Here is a 21262-nt window from a genome sequence, read left to right as displayed (position 1 = left end):
CGCGAACTTCGTAGGGGAATTTGGATGGGGTAGACCGCCGTGGATAGATTCGTTGCGCCGAACAAAGGGAAGCTCGAACTGTGTTGGGGATGCGATGACCAAACGCCATTAGTTGCTTCCCCTTTTTCCCCTCTCCGAGACCTACGACATGACCGACCTTGGGCTGACCCGTGGGAAATGCATTAATATTTATTAATAAATAGGAATTCCCGCACTAATTCTTTGTGCTCATTGATTTGACCTACGCTCTAAACGTCCTCATTCCCTCGTAGCTAACGCGATCGGGCTACACGAAGGCGGCTAACGCGTTGATGTTTTAACGCCATTTTGGATGCGCGACAAGTTGAATTTCTCACACCTATCTTGGATTGCTGCTGAGAGGAGCCCCTGCCCTGACAATTAACCTAGCCGTACCCGCATCCAAAAATGGACTTATGACCTTTTTTTTACAATATAGAATAGACAGAAATATTTATTTTAACATTCCCAATAAACGAACCAAATATAATAAAAATAAGTGATTTTAAGACACAAGCTTGAACTAATTATAAACTGCGCCGTATTCGTGTTAAACGAGATTTTTTCATTGACAACTTATTTTTACTTATTTTTACTTCTAATTGTTGAAAAATGTATTAACCAGAATTGAGTCACCATGATGTCGATGCACCTATAAAATTTGAAATCAATGGGTTAAAATAAATAAGAAAAACCTTGGTTGGACTATTCTACTTGAAAAGGTCACGAAACCATATCTAGCTCCTTATTTTTGACAACTTTAACCCTTAACTGCTATGTGGGGTTGATTTACCCCAGACAATCTTTAACAATAAATAAAATTTTTTTTTTCAGTGTGTATAACATTAAAAATTGTTAACCTGAATATTTTTTTTGTAGTAAAAGGTTTGAAATATACTAGAAAAAATTTTCATAGCAAAATATCTAAAATTCTCTGATTTATTCGATGTTTTTCGGGCTAGATTTACCCCACCGAGCAGTTACGTGGCCAAAATGGTGTGCAAGTTAAGGGTTAATAATAGGCTTCATAGAACTTATTTTGTAGGTGACTCTCATTATAAATCTTTTACTAATATATCGAAGTTATGTCTTTATTAATCATTCATATTTTTTTTTATTACAATACATTATATCGTTAACTTAGAAGCCACATACTATCAAAGTTAATGGATTAGTTTTCATAACTAAAAGATTTTTTTGCACGTGTATTATAAAGTATAAATTAGCGGTTAAGTTGGAAGTTCCAAGAGATCAAACAGCACAGGTACATCTTATCATCAATTCATGGCTGGCGTTGACAAAACTTAAAAAATGTATTAAATTTTCTGTAAATCTATGATTAATTTTTGCTGGATACTGTATTTTTCTGTTTTTTTTTCATGTTTTCATGGAAATTGTAATTAACTTAAAAGAATTTCTATAAAAATTTTAGTTTTATAAAATAAAATAAACTTATAAAACTAATTAATGTTTCATCTTTTGTTACAAAAATGGATTACTATTGCTATATTGTTATTATAAGTAATATTACTGGAATCTACTGGAAGTATAGATATTTTTATTATATTTTACAATAATGTCTTATAGAATAAATAATACTCATATTTTGTATTTACTATAATCGCGAAGTTGTATAATCAGAAGGAAAACCAAAATTACGATATCCTATTCCATCGATACTTGGTAAAATTCCAGCATTTGGTACAACATTCCATGATAGATGTAATGTAATATTTCTATTTCCCCTGTAAATGAATATTATGTTAGTTAGTACGATGTTAATAATTAAATAATGGTCAATCAATTTATGGTTATTAATTAGTTCACAATTAACTGATGGTTACTCAGTTGTATGTACATTCTTAGAATTTTCTATTATAGTATCTTTCGAATAACTAGAATTTTTAAATGCAACACCGAATTATATTTCATTTATGCATTGGGGACTGCTTTTTAAAATTGGTTTATTATAAAAGTAAATTTTGCACTCGTGCCAAATTCACATTATGATTTAATTTACGTAAGAACATAATAACTGTACCATCAATTTTGTAATAGTATTGTGATAGGGCTGATAGCGATGTTCGCTAACCCTGTGCGAGGCACTCTCCTCGCACGGATGTAGCGGCCGAGCATGGCTATGGTTAACATAGCATTCATGCGCTCGTGTCGTTGCAGGGCCTGGAGAGGGGAAAGGGCGGCTGGCGGAGAAGACGGCGCGAGAGGGAGCGAGAGCGCGAAGAGCGTGAAAGAGAGCGAGAGAGGAAGAGGAATGGGCGAGAACGCGGAAAGCGCGGCTCGCGCCACGAGAATTAGGAGAGCGGGAGAGATTGAGGACAGTTGGAGAGTGACCGTACGCTAATGAGGTCACGGCGCGAGAGAAGCTAGACGACGCGCCAAGAGAGAGAAACCCCAGGACGAGAGAAAGTCTTTGGGGGGCATCCATAAAGGACGTCCGATGCCAAAAGGGAGGGTCAAAGTAGAAAAATGTGGCCGAATGTGACAGTAAATAGTGGGGAGCTTTTTCATTTTCGGACGGTCACAATTTTGTGTTGGCTATTAAAAATACTGTAATTTCTAATTTTTGTTTTTTCAAAAAAATAAAATATTTTTCATTTTCTAGTATAATTAAAACCTTTTAAATTATTAATCAATCAAAATCAGAAAATATTAGTAATTAGAAAAAAAATTTACTGAAGGATTTTTTTGGTATGTACTAAGTTTGAATTTTGGTGGTAATCGATCGAGTGGGTCAGTACAGTGAAAAAACGTCCAGGCGGCGCGCGCGGCGTGTCGATATTATAGGTCGATATCTATGGCAAAAGCGCGAGACACACAAATGACGAAGCTCTGACTTGCTCTAGCGTTGTTGTCTCAATAAAGAATTAACTCTTTTGTTTCGTGTGCACACGCTGCAACAATCGTCAATAAATCACTCACAGTGAATACGTGAGATTATTGGAATGGTTACTCCTGGTGAGTTGTATAATAATTTTTGGGCAGCATTCAAAGATGCATATCCGAAACAATCGAAAGGCAATGTACAAACAGATTTCCATGCTGAATGGAAAGAATTGAAAGATAAATTTCCGGATATTGCTGATTTGGAGCGTGAAGTGCAAACACGAGTTCGATCTTTGCAAAATAAAACGACAATAAAGAAATCAATGACTATACTGAAATTCCTCAAATCAACACCGAAATCGTCCGAGCATGCATCGACGAGTTCATCAGTGAATCATACACACACATGTTCTGCTGGACATTCCGAAAAAGAATCTGAAGTACTCGACAACGTTAACAAAAAAAAAAAGGATTAGAGGAGTCACGTGATCCAACAGACGATAAAAATACTGTAGATAATATTGATGAAAGAGAAAAAAGTTGTACAGCAGTGAAAACGACTGAAAGTAAAGAAGCTCATGACTCTGAAATCAATCGTTCCCCTCGTCGTGTGTACAAGCCATCTCAAGAGAAGTTAAAAGAACGAATTGATACATTGAAGACTCAAATTGTAAATTTGACAAAAGTAAAAGATATTGGATTTGCAAATGAAAAGACTGAAAAACATATAACTAAATTAAGAAGAGAACTTTTAGCAGAAGAAAATTCTTTGAAGAAAAAAGTTAATGATGCTATACGAAAAAGAAAAAGTCGTAAAATACAAAGTTTGAAATTAAAAGAAATATGTAACAAATTTCCTGAAGTGAACAAAGATCACAAATACAGAGATGGTGTGATTGGAAGGCCCAGGCTGGAAGTAGACCAGCCAGAGTTGCTAAAAACAATGATTGACATTGCTACACATGGAGGAGCAGCTGACCCGCGACGCCGTACTGAACGTACGTTTTTTTTGCAATTTTAGAAAAAAATTCAACTATAAACATTATTTCCTTGTCTTAATTTGAAATAAACTTATTGAATTTAGCATAAATAATTGCATAAAGATTTCGTAAATTGAAATTAAGTTTATTATATATTAAATAGTTAAATATAAAAATAATAATTAGATTTTTGGTTTTATCAACATTTGATTAATATTTTAGGACTTGTTTTTATGTGCACAAAACTTACAATATATAACAGATATAACTTTTGAATTTCAGTAATCAGAAGTTGCAAGACTTTGGACTATCTCACCAAAGAGCTACAGAATGATAGGTTTAAAATTTCAAAAAGTGGAGTTTATCTTCGGGTTCTTCCTCGACGCAGCAATACAGAAGAGGGCAAACGGCACGTGAAGACTGTGCCTGTAAAACTCTGTCGACCAGAAGCAGATCACCATGCCAAACATCCCGATGGACCTTTTCGCCATGCAACGATACTTGCGTTAGAAACATTGGCATCCGTACTAGGGCCTGCAGAAACAGTTTTTATGTCTGCCGATGATAAGTCAAGAGTTCCTATTGGTCTCACGGCAGCTAAAAAGCAAGCTCCTATGCTTATGCATTTGCAGTACAAAGTTTCATTACCCGATCACGATTGGGTTATTGCAGATCGACATAAGTTAATTCCATCTGTCTACGCGGGAATTGTCATCAAAGCAGACAGCGAGGGATGCCCAAATTCAGTTTCTTACTCCTGGCCAACGTATGTCGCAATTCGGAGTGGCAAACATTGCTCGTCGACGGCCGAGACGCATGCGACGGATCTTGAGCGTGCATTAAATTTGGATAGCTTCACACCTCTTGTCAAAACAGATGATGGTAGTATAAAACCTGTTATGATAATTACTACTGACGGTGGCCCAGATGAAAACCCGCGATACACACGAGTCATTTCATGTGCAATTCAGCTTTACCAAAAGTTCAAGCTTGATGCTCTTTTCATCGCTACCAACGCTCCTGGGCGGAGCGCGTATAACCGTGTGGAGAGACGAATGTCGGTACTGAGCAATGAATTGGCAGGCCTTATTTTGCCTCATGAGCATTTTGGAACTCACCTTGATAGCAGTAATAAAACAAAGGATCAAGCATTGGAATTGAAAAATTTTGCATATGCAGGTGGTGTTCTTGCAGAAATTTGGGGCGATGTTATAATTGATGACTATCCTGTAGTCGCAAAGTACATCGACCCAGAAAATGTATCATTAGTAGAGATGCCTGAAGCTGCTTGGTACAGTAAACACGTTCGAGAGTCTCAATACTTTTTGCAAATCGTCAAATGTGATGACGATGAATGCTGCGGTCCTTGGCACAGTAGTTTACGGCTTCTTTTAAAATCTCGATTTCTACCTCCTCCAATGCCCATAAAGCAATCACCTTCAGCACTACATATACCACCGTTCGATGAAAACAAAAAAAAATTTTGTCCTCTTCTATTCCGATTGGCACTGAATATTGATATTGAAAACAAGACCTTCTCTCAAATTCTATATGATATGTACTGTCCAACTGTACAATCTCGAATTTCAGATAGAGTTTGTTCAGCATGTGGTTTATATCATGCTTCTATCAAGTCAGTTAAAAATCATAGGAAAATACACGGAAAACAAAAAAACATTAAGAAAATAAAACCTGAAAAAGTCATTTCTGTTCGAAAAACGAATCATACAGAGGAGTTGTTATGTATCATTAAAGATGAGGAAACCGGAGCTGAAAATATCGAATGGGTAGAAGAAGAAGATGTAACTTCTGAAGAACGATCTCCAGTTATTGAGACTACTGAAATGCCAGTAATTCCATCCTTCTCTGAATGGTTAACCAACCCCTGGACTCAAGAATAAAAATTTATTTATCAAAAATTATTTAAAATATGTTTAATGAGCTAAAAATGTATTTATTAAAAATTATTTAATACTGTTTTGTAAAAATATGTTTTAATATTGTTTTGAATAATATACGTGATAATATAAGTGAAATTCTATTTTTTTTATAAAACTATTTTCAAGTTAGAAAAATTAAGGGGGTTTCAATAGCTTTGTGACGTCCTTTTACGGGGGTGGATTAAAAAATGTGACCAGGTGTGACAAAAGGGAGGGGTGCTTTCAGTTACACAAAAAATTAGTGGACGTCCTTTATGGACGCCCCCTTGTGTGGCGAGTCTCCGGCTGCTGTTTGAGCAGCTCCCCCCCCCCGGCGATCATCATCAGACGATCGTGGAGCCGATCCCGGCCGCCAGCTGCCAACCAGCCACCGCCGGTGATCCGACGAGCCCCATTGCCGGCTGGACTACGATTCCGCCGACGCCGGCTCTCCACCAGCGAGCCGCGGGAGGAGTTACCCGGTAAGTTTGTTTCTACTTGATTTCGCGAATCTCTCTCTCACGTACCAGCTCTCGCCCGGTACAATACCGCGAATTGAATTGTCGCGGTTGATAGTCGAGCGAATCCGCTTCTATGTATTCTAGACTCGTCGCGTATGATAGTTGAGCGACTACGCTCCTATTCGCCGCCTGCTGTCGCGTTCTGTGGATTGAGCGAACGCGCTCACCATTGTACTTGTAAAACCGTAGATGTAATTTCCGTTGGCGTAAATAAAGGGATCGTCTCTTGTATTTATTCCGACTCCTTCTATTCACCTTTCCCGTCATCGCGGTAGATTCATGCCCGTGGGAGTCAGCGCCGGCTTCCTTCACCGAAGTAGGACCCTTTAATAAATCGCAGGGGGCATTACAGTGGAGCATTTGACTGTGTCTTCGAGGATCTTTTTCCCCCCTTTGCAGTATATTACGTTACTAGAAAGTATAATAGTAGAGTACGGACCGTGTGATGTTGCCAATCGAGGAAAGCGAGATCAGCCATTCACATAGTGCATGTTAAATTACTTATACTCTCGTGTTCCGTATACTCGTTTTTCGTACACTTCCATAAAGAAGTGAAGTCCTATCGTTAACATGTGATGCATCTGTGAGTAAAGTACATGACGCATTCGTGATGCACCTTGTCCGCTCTCGCCTGACGGCTTGGGTGGTTAAACAGCACGTGTACAAGAGGTACTTTATTCGTAGATGGTAAATGCGTTTCTGGGCTCCCTGCTAAGTCATTTTAAAAATAATTTCCCAGAGTTTTTTAAAACTTAATCTTTAGGCCGCGGGAAAATTATAGTACGAATTGACCTCTTATAAAAGACAAAATTTGTACATAAAATCACTGGATATCTCAGATAGAATCGCTGATCTGACTGCTGATTAATATATTGACAAACCCCGCAAGCAAAGTAAAGTGAAATATAAAAAATTTATCTCATTTATCATGAAGATTGGAGAGAATATTTGTATGAAATTTCAAGTGCAAAATATTAAATTTTCGCAGACACTCTTGATCTTGAAAATCGCCAATTTAAGGACAAATTTTATTTCTAATATAAGCCAAAGTTGTATAAGATATTTTTATGTAGTTTACGCTGAAAATGTAAAAAGTGGTAATAAAATTCCTGCATACACCTTTGACTTAGAAAATCTCTAATACAAGGTCTAATTTCATTTGTCCTATGAGTCAAGTTTTAGGGAAGTTTTTGTATGTAATTTGATGAGCTGAATACGTAAAAAACATACAAAAATTCTGCAGGCACTCTTGTTATATAGAATATCTATTTAGCGGTAAATTTAATTTCCACTACAAACAGCAAGCTACTGCTGTTCTAGAAATATTCAGTCATTCGCTCTCAGCATACGCTACGTTTATCTTTCGACCTCACTGCAATCTGTGTATCACTGTGAACTATTTTGTGATGTTCGTATCACTTATAAATAAAATAATTCGAACTCTCGTAATCTAGCTAATGAGTAAGAATTTGTTTTCAATGATTTTACTCTAATTGTCAAGAAAATAGATAAATGAATCAAGTATAATAAATAAGTAGATCAAATATACATAAGTAATTGCAATATATATCGAAGAAAGTCAGACAATGCCCTAGTTTCTTATGGTGCGAATTGTCCCATAAGCAGAGCTAAAGTCTTTCTTTGATAGGATATAATTCGGCCCAAGTTTCTTATAGCGCGAGATGTTCTATAAGTCGAGCTCAAATTATAAGGAAAGGATAGTCTTGCTTAGTTAATCACAATGAGAGAAAGAACTTAGGTGTTAATCCAAGTTTATTCAGACTCATGCGCTCACCTTGCAAGGCTAGAAGTGAATGAATCTAGCCCGTGCAAAGGTGGGCCTATTTATACACAGATTTTCCCGCTTATTATTGCAGGAGAGATTTCATCGAAAATTCGAGAGACATTCGCGAATTTTGAGAAATGATTTTTCTTAATTTACAAGTAAATAACCATTAATATTAAGTTTTTAACACATGTAAATTTTACAGAATTAGTTATTTGTTGATTTTATACAATGTACAATTATCGCCAATAGTGTCGTCAAAAGTTAATAACTAATAAAGTTAATTAACGTGATATTACATTATTTACAATAGAAATTTATTAAAATTACATATAACTTTGTAGTTGATTAATTTTGGAAGTATTTTCCAAAATTAATTATTTAAATTAATTAATAACATTTGAATTATGACTAATTTTTCATATTTGTAACGGTTTTCTTCTAATCTTAATATGCGATTATCAGATTAGTTATCTAAGATTTCTAAATCATAAAATTATCATTATCAAGTATTAACTTAATATTTTCGTTTTATATATAGCTTATTGTTTAAATAAATTATTAATTGTTTATTTATTAATAACAGTTGTTATTTAGCTGTTATTAATGAAACCAATTCTTACTCATGTTCTATGCTTATTCATTTTACATATAAATTATTTATATTTTTCTAATATTTCATATGTTAATAAATAAATTAACTTTACATATTGATATTCATTATTAATTTATAATTGAATGAGATATTGTGAATCTGCATGTTAAAATCTATATAATCGATACTTTGTTATATTCAAATTATATATAATTAACATATTTTTCTCAACATTATGGATCATTATATCTATGTCTATTATTTGTGACGTCACGCTGTTTGTTTTGACTCAACTTTTATTTGTATACAGTCGCGTAAACAGTGAGGTAGCGCCGCTTAATGTATTGTTTTGACTAAACAGATAAATACGTTAGACTAGTTGCAGTCATTTAATAAACAGCTCATATATAGGACCGTTACAATTTGTTCTTCATTTCGGTCTAACTTAGTTTCAAGCTTTGGCATTCCCTTTCTATTTGCATTCACCGCGCCGCATAACCCTGTATTACGATCTTATAAAAATGTTACCAAAGTGGTGTATATATACCAATTGTCTATATATGTAATATGTGCATTATCAAAATAAGGTTCTAAGAAGTGAGTTATAATATTGCCAGTAACGCCCAAATGATACTTCTGATAATCAGTGTCTGAACCAGTGTACATAAATAAACTTAATACGAACCCTATCCTGTAGTTTATAATCCAGGAGAGCTTAAAGCTAAAGAGATTTCTCTTCAACTCTTCAAAGAAATATATTGCTTGAATCGAAGCGCCTACCTTTTAATAACAATAGATTTTCATCTATAAACAGATTTTTCTCTGAAATAAAAACTGCCAATAATTTATTTTGTACATATTCTATTACTGACTTTATTTTCATGAAAGGATGATTTAAGATTTCTTCATTATTTTGATAATGTAAATATCGCGGGATGTAAATATATATATATCGAGGTTCAGCTTTTTTGAAAACCTAATTTACTCCGGCCAGGAGTAAATTAGGTTTTCAAAAAAGCTGAACCAGAAAACTAGGTCGCCCCCTAACAGACAGCAGTGACAGCAGTAACCTGACCAATAAGAAGACGAAGCGAAGGGGATTCCAAATGTTAGTAACCCTGGACGAGAAATTGTGAATAGAAAAAAGAAAAAAATCAAAGGAGACAAAAAGACTTGGAGATCTAGGATACTGCGGCTTGCCTTTCTTGTGAGTGCTAAATCGGAAAAAAGTTACGCAGATATACTTAGGAAAGTTAAAAAAGAAATGCCAAGCATAGCCGAGGAGGCTAGTTTGACAAGGTATTTAGAATAACGTTCGGCCAATGGTTGATGGCCCTGAACCGGAAAAGTAGACGTCGCATAGCCCTCCAAATGGAAATGGCAGAGCTGCTCAAACATAAGGCAGACGTTACCTGTAAGACACACGAAGTAGATGTGATCGTTAAAAAAATAAAGAGAAGATAACTAAGGAAAAAGTAAGGATGGCATTCCAAAAGATGATTGAAAGAGACATCCAGGCTGAGTCGATCAAATCTATGCAAGTATCATATGAGAAACCTCAAGAAGCTTATGTTAGATTAGCTGCTGATTATGCTGTTAGGGACGAATATAAATTCCAAATCAGGCTAGTTAACTGCCGGATTAAGGAGGAAACTCGGCTCCTTAAATGCTATAAATGCTGGTACTCGGGACATGTCACTCAACTGTGCAGTAGACAAGTAAATCGTTCTGAATTCTGCCTGATGTGCGGTTAGGCCGAGCTAACTGTACCAAAGAGCCACACTGTGTACTATGTGCTGAATCAAAGAAAGAGCAGTGCAAACATGTGGCAGGATGTGCAGTTTTCAGCGAGCCTGTCAAAAGGAAATCTAGATCGCAACAATGAAAACATTGTTACAGAATCTACATCACGATGAGGGTACGCATAACCTTTTGTTGCTTACAGTGCGTGAATAGAAGATAGATGTGGGCATTATAATTGATTCATATAAAGCTGGGGTCATACGAACATGGACCACTAACGCATCGGGTGAGGCAGCGATCTAGCTGTACAGTAACTTATCGATACAGGACAGAGTTCACCGAATGCAAAGTGGCTTAGTGAGAGTTCACTTTTATAGTTGCTATGCACCTCCACGATTGGACAGAGAACCAGGCAAATTCGAGAACTTTCTCAACCGAATGGTAAAATATGTCGAAGAACATCATCCCGCGGGGATCGCAAAAGATTTCAATACATGGGTCGTAGATTAGGGCAGAAAATAGAACAATAAGAGAAGAGAACAACCGATAGAAACTATGTTCTGCCTCGACCTACAGCTACTAAACATATGTGAGTTGCCAACGTTTGAGAGGGATGGAAGAACGTCGACTATCGAGCTCACGTTCGCTAGCACCAGCTTAGTGCGAGAAAACTCTAATTGGAGGGTGAATAACGTCTTCAACATGAGCGATTATCAAGTGATTATCTGGCAAATAGGAGGACCGAGACAGCCCACGGAGAAGACAAAAGCTCGAAGATGGAAAATGAAATTCTTTAACCCTGTACTCTTAAAAGTAGCTTTTGACAAGAGAACTATCAGTCCTGACAGCGCAAAAGAGAAAGCTCTGTTAGTTATGAAGAGGGTTGTTGATACCTGTGACCCATATGGTGAGGCCTAAACAATCAGAACTCATCTATATACTAGTAGAATGAGAAAATTGCTAACATCCCAAAAGCATTTATAAAACGGTAACAAGTGGTATAAAGAGGGGTAACAAAGAGTTGGAAGAAAAATATAAGAAGCACCAACACGAAATAGTCAAGGCTATCAAGAATAGTAAGCAACAAAGTTGGAAGGAACTGTTGGATGAGATGAACGAGGATCCGTTGAAAGATCCTACAAAAATGTCACAACGCACCTGATGACACCACCACCAATATGTCCAATGTTTCTGAAAAGGTAGTGAAAACGCTGATCCAATTGCGATCTAGCTGCGAGTTCCAAATTAAATAAACTACGGACTAGGCGACCCCCTCAGTGATGAAAGAAGAATTATTGAATATATTATTGAATGGCTAGATGGTATTCTAAACGTGGCGCTTAAAGAAACTTTAGAAGCAGCTCCGAAAATGTTCATCAAAATAAATAGTAGATGCCTGCAGGAAGTGACTTTCCTTGATAGATGCAAACAGCAGAGGTTGGTTCTTTTGCCCAAAAATGACAAGCCACCGGACGAATCTTCATCTTATCGTCCACTCTGCATTCTAGACACACCAAGAAAGATTCTGGAACGCATAATTCATGAAAGGATGGTAGCAATCTGAAAGACATCTGTCCAATAGGCAATATAGCTTTCGCAAGATTCACTCAACCTTAATGCTATTGACCTAATCACGAGTATTGCCAAAAAAAGATATCTCCGGTGAGAGGTGAAAAGACGGGAAAAAGAAGTATTATTTTGTGGTAGCATTGTACATCAAAAATGCCTTTAACTCGGAAAGGTAGGACCGCATCATGGAGGCGCTGACAAAGAATGTCTAAGTTTACCTACGAGAAATGATAGTGAGCTATTTCACCAACGAAGTCGTGCAATACGACACAGAAATTAGACCAAGAGAGTATCGAATGATCAGAGGGATCCCACAAGAATCGTAACTAGGGCCACTTCTCTGGAACATTATGTATGACAGTCTGCTCCAGCTGAAACTACCGAGAGCAGTTACACCCATGGCATTCCTCGATGACATCGTCCTCGTCATTGTAGGCAAACATTTGGAAGATCTGTAAAACCTCTTCAATGTATTAGTATCAGAAGTACCTTATTAATCATATTGTATTGAATCCGAGCTCAGAACTTTCCTTGTCCGTCACGTTTCCGAGACATCCTAATCTAAAAGTCCAAAAACACCGTTTTTTGTTATTTTTGAGGTTACATAGCATCTTGAATAAATTTTTTTTTTCAAAAACGTGCCAAAGCATGACAAAGGAGCAGTCTTGCCCTTTGAAATCCATTTTTCAGATTCAAGATGGCTTTTTTTTTCATCGAGATATCATTGATTGAATTTAAGTATTTTCGCAGTTTTGTAACAACGTTAAAACAGCCTATATAGCATATGTAAGACTGTAAGCCCAATTTATAAGTGATCGTATTCATTCACAAAATCTATATATGGGTTTTCGGGGTTGCTAATTACGAATATAAGGTCAGATTGTGAAAATTCAAAATGGCGAATCTAATATGGTGGACATAAAATTTTATAAGTCAACGCATTCATACGAAAAAATGTATATATCTGTTTTTGGAGTCGCTGATATCGAATACGAAGTCAGATTTTGAAACTAAGGTGACCGTAAACCCTTTAACCTGCAAGACTATAACCCATAAATCCCAATTTTCTTAACCTTCGAGTCCGGTAACTAACAAGTCCTCAATCACCTAGTAATACATCCCAAATATATCAACCTTTCAGACTCAACGCTTTCCACCTAGAATATTTTTTCATCTAACTACACCGAATGAGTCATATAACAGCATCAAATCACTCTTACTGAAACTAAAATACAATGACCAGAATCGGCTTGTGTGTGGTGATTTCAAAATGATAAACCTCATTGTTGGTTTCCACAAAGGATACACTTTACACCCATGTTTTCTTTGTCTTTGGAATAATCGGGCAAAGTAAGAACATTGGGAAAGGAAAAAGTGGCCAGAAAGGTTAAACTGGATAGTTAATAAAGACAATGTTTAACATAAAAGCCTTGTTAATAGGAAAAAGGTGTTATTGCTAACATTACATATTAAGCTCGAGTTGATTAAGCAATTCGTGAAAGCTTTCGATGTAGAAAGTAATTGCTTCAAATATATAAGGTCTTCATTTCCACATTTGTCCGATGCAAGTTAAAGAAGGTGTTATTGTAGGGCCTTATGAACGATAAAGACTTTACTGAAACCATAACAACTAAACAGAAGAATGCTTGGATGAGTTTTAAGGATTTTGTGCATAAATTTTTAGGTAACAAAAGAGACCCAAAATACAAAACGATTGTGTCCAACCTGTTGAAAAGCTACAATGAATTAGGATGTTTGATGAGCTGGAAAATACACTTTCTTAAGTCTCATTTAGACGATTTCCCAGAAAATCTTGGGGCATTTAGCGAAGAAATGGTTTAACCATTCCATTAAGACTTTCGTAAGTAGGAAAGACACATTATCAAGGTCGATGGAATGAAGCTATGATTGCAGACTACTGTTGGTCATTGAAAAAAGAAAACAATGATTCTCATAGCCATAAAGGAAGTCTCAACGGTCCTTCAAAATGAAACGCGAAAAATTTTATTAATAAAGAAACGACGTAAGTCAAATGAGATGATACTTTATAGAACTTCCAATACAATTGTGTATATATATCATGGGCACAGCATTGAGGACATAACGATTCCTTACTATATATATTAGAAAGTAATTTAGAGCGGCATGTGACATAACCAGTAACAATTTGAGCAGGATAAGAAAACGAAATTATGAGATGGTTTACAAAAATAGACAATGAAACACAGCATTTTACATCGCTAGGCCCACGGGTTGATTAAAATTATATCATAGTCTCACGAGGTGACAGGGTTCGGGGGTTAAGGAAATTGAGATTTACGGGTTATATTGTCGCAGGTGACAGGGTTCGGGGGTTAAGGAAATTGGGGTTGGGTTTACGGGTTGGGGGTTATAGTCTCACAGGTGATAGGGTTCGGGGGTTAAGAAAATTGGAGTTTATGGGTTATAGTCTCGCAGGTTACAGGGATTAGCTGACCTTATATTCTTAATCAGAAACCTCAAAAACACATATATAGATTTTTTCGAACGAGAACGATCACTTATAAATTAGGTTTACTGCCGTACATATGCTATACAGGCTGTTTCAACGTTGTTACGAAACTGCGAAAATAATTAACTTCAATCAATGATATCTCGATGAAAAAAAGTCATCTTGAATTTGAAAAATGGATTTCAAAGGGCAAGACTGCTCCTTTGTCATGCTTTGGCACGTTTTTGAAAAAAAAAATTTATTCAAGATGCTATGTAACCTCAAAAATAACAACAATAACAAAAAACGGTGTTTTTGGACTTCTAGATTAGGATATCTCGGAAACATGACGGACAAGGAAAATTCTGAGCTCGGATTTAAATTCAGCGCATCAAAATCCTTCGGGTACACTATGTCTGGTCTCTGGTTCTGGGAAAATTTTGTCGGCCTGTGTAGTCGTAGGTGATGACGTTTTTCGTTCTCGTATTTAAGTTAATGATGCAAAAGGAAGATATCCTCAAAATTTTAACGTTATCGAATCTGGCGCAGAAATTCATTTTATATTATTGATTGAGCATACAGTCAAAAGGAGACTTTATGCTCGATAATAAGGATATCGAAGATTTGCAAAGGAAAAAAATTATCTATTATAGAAAAATGGGGTATGGATGATGCTTCTGGTCATCAAACTAAGGACAAAAGTGGTCTCAAAATGACGTATCTGATGATGACAGTGACGAGTATAATACTGACAATGACAAGTATGATACCATATATTTATTATTTGGTTGAACGATACTTCTAACTCTATAAAATTTTGTAAAACTATAAAATTTAAATTCGTTAAAGAAGGTGAAGAATATTTTAGTAAAATTTATGATAGATATTCGAAACTGTTGGACAAAGTAAAAGATTTAGAAATCAAGTTTCATGATGATTTTCAATGTATCTCTTGAATTATATTGCACAATGATACACGGAAAATTATGTAACCATTTAATGAATCAAAAATCTACTTTAAATTTTTTAATTCGCTGTATGGAATACCTTTTTCATTTTTCATATAGACTCGTTTTCAAGAAATATTGTGCACGTTCTAGGGAAAGAAAACCATTGTTAAAATCAAGAAAAGCTCTTATCCAAAAATTATTAAAAGCTAAGCTTAACTTGTCCGGAGATATTGTCAAATTAAATTCGCGTACTATGAATAGTGGCAATGTAGCTCGGGTTTTTTCTGCATATCGTACAGAAGTGTCCAAAGCTACCATTATAGATAAAAAATTAATAACTAGATTTCACGATATTCTTCTGTTACGTCTCGTGCATCAACTACGAATAGCTAATGAATGAGACGTTCTAATATGTTGACGAGTGGTTGGATATGTCTCACTTATAATAAATGTATGTGGAAATGTATGTCTGATAATTGCACTACCTTGATAATCGTAGTTTTTAATTGTTGACAGAAATGCAGCAGGCTCTAACTGCTTGTTGAATTGTATAAATGTAGCAGGCTCTAACTGCTTGTTGAATTGTTTAAATGTAGCAGGCTCTAACTGCTTGTTGAATTGTTTTGGGTAGGTTGTTGAATAATTACTTGCACGATATTACTTTGGAACAGTCGCGAGTTTATTAAGTATAGTAACCACCAATTGTCGGACCGGTGTGTACGGAGTTGAGTCTTACAGGTACTTATCGACTGACTGACGGACTACTGATCAACTGCCGAGAGTCATTTGTTCATTCCTTTTTATATCTTTTATAGCTCTTTTCAGGTCAGTATTGCGATATGGTGTGACATTTTGTTTTTGCTGAATATAAATTTTGCGTTTGGTGACTTTATTTAGGCGTGTCATTTACCTCGTGTTTCGTCAGCTTTTTGCTGACGTGCGAGTATTTTAAAAGTTTTGAATTTCATTAATGTGCATTTGTTACAAAAAAGGATGCGTCGTAAGCCGTAACACTTATTTGGTAGTTACATGCAAAAATAAAACTAATTGTAGGAAATTCAGAGTCTTTGTATGGAAACAGCAAAAATCTGCATTGAGCTTTACGATTAGTATGAAATGCCTCCATCCATTCATAAACACTTATACATGGCAGTGACATCAACGAATAATTTAGTGATCCTAGAGGGTGGCCAGAAGAAGGCAATAAGAAAGTGTTCAGAAGAATTCGCTAGAACCATAGCCGAATAACTGATCGCAAACAACAGATGAAAATATTCTTCGTAATTAGTTAGTTTTATTAGATCCTTTCATCAGTAATTTGAGAATAAAATACATTAACCTGATAAAGAATCTCTCTAAATAAGCTAAAGAATTAGTCAATTGATTTAAGAGATGACGAACTTTAAAGGATACATGAGATTTATATGATATTATATACATTCTCGAGATGAATATTTAAAATTTTAAAAAGCAATAATAGTGAATAGAAATCCACCATGCCTAAACTGTCCACGAGTCACACACCGTATTTGGCTGGGTGTCACACACCACCTTTCCTTAACTAGCTAATAGAATATACATATCGTAAATTTATGTAAGCCATTTTATGTTAAGCCTATGAATAATCAACACACATATTTTTAAGACGATTTTCGTTTTTGCAAAATTCGTTTCTAATGTTCAAAGAACACGTTTCTGTTAGAAACTGGAAAGCAATAAAACGAACAATGAAAAAAATGAAAATAAAAAATATAAAAATGAACAGTGAAAAGTCAATAATAAAAATGAATAGAGAAACGGAGTTTAACTGAAAATGAATGTGGACATAATAAAAGTGATAAGTAAAATCAACAATAATTTCAATACTGTGATCAAAAATATAAGTGATGAGCAATAAAGTAAATAATTTTAAAACGTTGTAACAGTTTTGACGCACTGCTACCTGTTTTTAAAGGGGAAAATAAGAGAGGCACTTTCGCTCTAAATGCAATCAGAAGAGTAGACGAGAAAATAAACCAATTTTTATTAATACCAAATGACAAAACCTTTTATTATCTTATAATTCAAAACAATCACGCGCTTAAGGCGTAACACCTATGTAGAAATTTCAAAAAATCGATTTTTTTTAGCTAAAATGGCAGATAAACATCTTAAAAATAACGTCTTAAAGTGATTTTATGAAAAAAAATTTTTTTACCGAGCTATGAGTATTATACGCTAGGTATCACACTATGCGCTGGGGCTCCCGCGGCGCGCCCTTCGCTCCGAAATGCTTACCTATTTAAGATATCCCTTTGTGACTATTTATACTAGTAAATAGTACACACAGTTACTTCCGGGTGGGAGTAGTAAGATTTTGAACTGTATTTGTATTAATATATAAGTATAGCGTCAGTTTGACCGTTGAAACCACACTAACTATAAGTCGTATTCTAGAGTTCAAATAATATCGCTGCAAAAGTTTCTATTGAATATGGAGTTGACTAAACCAGTATATGCTACAAAAAAGGCACCAAATCAGTGAATCGTAAACGGAAAATGGGAAAGAATCGCTCTGAGAATCGTTACGAGGCTGAAGCAGATTCGTCAGGTGTGAGCATGTCGGCGCAAAAATTGAAAAATCCTGCTCCGTTTGATACGAGTGTTGATTATGAAATAAATAAAAAATAAGGCTACATGCTGAGTTTTAGCTTTTTAAAGAAAGCTTTTACATATACAATTTCGATAGATTGTACAACTGAGTGAAAAGTAAAATGTTATTATAAACATAAAGTTGGATTTAGCCATTCTATACGAGGTCTGTCCGGAAAGTATCGGGCCTACCTTTATATTTGCGTGCTAGCGTTATTCTTTATCATCTGGTGAGTGGCATCCAAAAAATATCGTTTTGAGATCAATTTTTATTAAATTAAAGGTCAAAGTCTCTACTTTAAGATGGCGAAACTCGATTTTTGATTTAAGGCAACCTCTATTTACGTGGTCTTGAAATTTAAGGTCATTTTTTATAGCTCAAGAATCGAAAACTTTCGCAATGCGCCCATACGTGGATAATTTTGTTATTGATAATTCTGATCATTGCATCTTAAAGTATAGCTCTTCTCCAATTAAAAAAAAAAACAAGTTAACTCCCTCCAATCTTTTTGACCATTTTACAATGTTTAAAAGTTGTATTAGAAAATTGGATTTTTCTTTGTAAAAAATTTAATAATTTCGATCCACCCTACAATTGAATCAGACGTGTAAAATGACTCGACTTCGTAGATCGATATCTCAGATTTAATATGTTACATGCACGTGTTATAATTGTATTTCTTAGTTGATTCTGATTAAATTGAAATAGAAAACTGGTATTCGAGCAAAACGAATATTACCATCGATTTTAGCGTTATCCAATAACAACCACGAGAAAGTAGTCGATCGAGTTTAACTCAAGCTAGATATAAACAACAAATTCTTTTAATTTCTAAACGTTATTATTTTGTAACATTTATCTTACATCAAATATCTCCTAAAAAACAAATGGTGTACAAATTTATCAAATTTGTCATCCGCTGCATATTGTTTCCTGAAATCAGTAATGTAAAAAAAAATGTTCAATTCCATCTCTGTTCGTGTCCAAATTTTAAGGAATACGGTTCTTTTACAAATCTACTATTCTTTAACCATTTACCGTTTGGCGAAATCGTAAAAATTTTTGCAGTAGTATTACGAGGGGAGGCCCAATAAATCTTTAAAAAATCCAAGAGATGGCGCTCGTCACGCTTAAATTATGATGTTTTTGTCAAGCAATACTACTAACTAGATATCGTACAAAGTTTCAGCTCGATTCATTAAGTCGTTTTTTTGTGAGTGTTGGTTGAATAAAAAGTTATTGGTTTATTTGAAAAATGGAAAAAACAGAGTTTCGAGCGGTGATACAACATTTTCATTTGAAAGGCCTTACACCAAAATAAATCACAGTTGAGTTGAACGCCGTTCATGGCAAGTATGCCCCTGTGTTTAAGACTGTTTATAACTGGGTCAATGAATTTAAACGCGGCCGTACAACAACAAAAGATGAACATCGTTCAGGACGCCCCGTAGAAGTGAGTACGCCTGAAATAGTCAACAAAATCCACGGTATGGTGTTGAGTGATAGAAAATTAAAATTGCGAAAATTAGTTGAGGCCACAGGGGTATCAAAGGGTACAATCATTTCAATTTTGCATGAAAAATTGGGGATGAAAAAAATATCAGTAAGATGGGTGCTGCGTTTGCTCAATGTTGAAAACAAACAAACCCACGTGGTCACCTTTGAGGCTCTTTTGGCACGCATACGTCGTAATCCGGAAGACTTTTGGCATCGACTCGTAACTGTAGACGAAACATGTGTACACCACTACACTGCTAAAACCAAAGAACAGTCCAAACAATGGATTATCGCAGGAGAACCAGTCCCAAAGATGGCAAAGACAATAAAGTCAGCTAGCAAGATTATGGCCACGGTTTTCTGGAATGCGTATGGAATCATCTACATCGACTATTTGGAAAAGAGCCAGACGATCACTGGACAATATTATGCGTCATTATTAGGTTAGCTGAAAGAAAAAATCAGAGAAAAACGTCCTCACTCGAATAAAAAAAAGCCTCTTTCTTCAGGACAATGCTCGAGTTGATACGTGTGCAGTTTCGATGGCAAAAATTAATGATTGAAAGTTCGAATTAATTGACCATCTACGATATTCGCCAGATTTGGCTCCCGGTGACTTTTTCTTATTTCCTAACCTCAAAAAATGTCTTGCCAGACATCGATTCACGTCGAATGAAGAAGTCATCGCCAAAACAAATGCCTATTTTGAGGGTTTTGAGATATCATATTTTTCTGATGACTTAAAAAAACCGGAAGACCGTTTAATAATACGAGCATAATACGAGCATAATACGAGCACAATACGAGGATAATACGTCGTATAATACGAGCAACCTTATATGATCGAGTAAGAAGTGTGCAATAAATTCATAACGAAACCTTGCGATACAGGCAAATCAGTTTGCAAACAGTAAGAAGATGTTTTCACGAAGCAGGCTTGAGACCGCGAATTCGTGTTAGAGTACCCGTTTTCACAGCAATAAATCGTAGATCTTGTTTGCATTATGCTAGAATTATGGACAATGGATGGTTAGATAGTGGACGAACGTCTTGTTAACAGATGAGTCACGATTTTGTCTGTATAGTAATGATATTCGAATATGAATTTGGTGTCGTAGGAAGGAGCCTTTTGGGCCGAATCATATTCAATTAACCAATATTTTTTCCTGCGGACTTGTCGGTATGGGGAGAAATGTCTTTAAATGATCACAATGATCTTATTCCAATTTCACCTCCCAGCTTAATAACTAGACGCTACATCGATGAATGAATGACGCTATATCCAATGAGTGCCCGCATAGGCACAAATTTCATTTATTTGTAAAGTAATGCATCACCCTATTCTTCGAGAATTACTCAAGCTTAGATCCGGGAACGTCACTTAGAGATATTGCCACATCCTTCGAGTATTCCGGATATTAATTCAATTGAAAATGTATGGGTAGACGATTGCGCAGTAGGCAGAGACGGCCAAAAAATCTTGAGGAATTGGGACTAGCTGTAAATGAGATATGGCACGAGATATCTCAAGACATGTTAAGAGCTTGCATTAATATGCCTGCAAAATTAGCTGAGTTTATTCGACGTCGAAGTGACAATACAAGATATTGAGGGCTTTCTGTACCATTAGTAATTGGTCCTTTTAAGAGTGCCCCCACACACACATACACACGCACGCACATACGTATACACACACATATAATAAGTTAAACCCGATCGACTACCTCCTCATGGTACT

General features: G+C 35.7%; 1 protein-coding gene across 2 annotated transcripts in view; it reads right to left on the bottom strand.

Moving 5' to 3' along the window:
• Positions 1-1102: 1102 nt before the first annotated feature.
• Positions 1103-21262, bottom strand: part of LOC131675258 (signal peptidase complex subunit 3) — a 338782-nt gene continuing 318622 nt past the window's right edge. The window contains exons 5-6 of one of the 2 annotated variants that reach the window (XM_058954170.1): positions 1635-1763; positions 1103-1558 (exon numbers count right to left, since the gene is read on the bottom strand). In XM_058954170.1, the coding sequence (XP_058810153.1) occupies positions 1546-1558; positions 1635-1763 (142 nt within the window). In that variant the 3' untranslated portion in view covers positions 1103-1545. Of the gene's footprint in view, positions 1764-21262 lie in introns of both variants that reach the window. The other variant, XM_058954171.1, reaches the window with a different exon arrangement.

This window comes from Phymastichus coffea, unplaced genomic scaffold (genome assembly GCF_024137745.1).
Source record: "Phymastichus coffea isolate CEN01 unplaced genomic scaffold, Cenicafe_Pcof_1.1 PCOF00018, whole genome shotgun sequence".
Lineage (NCBI taxonomy): Eukaryota > Metazoa > Arthropoda > Insecta > Hymenoptera > Eulophidae > Phymastichus > Phymastichus coffea.
Note: the sequence above shows the minus strand (reverse complement) of the source record. Positions and strands in the feature narration are given on the sequence as shown.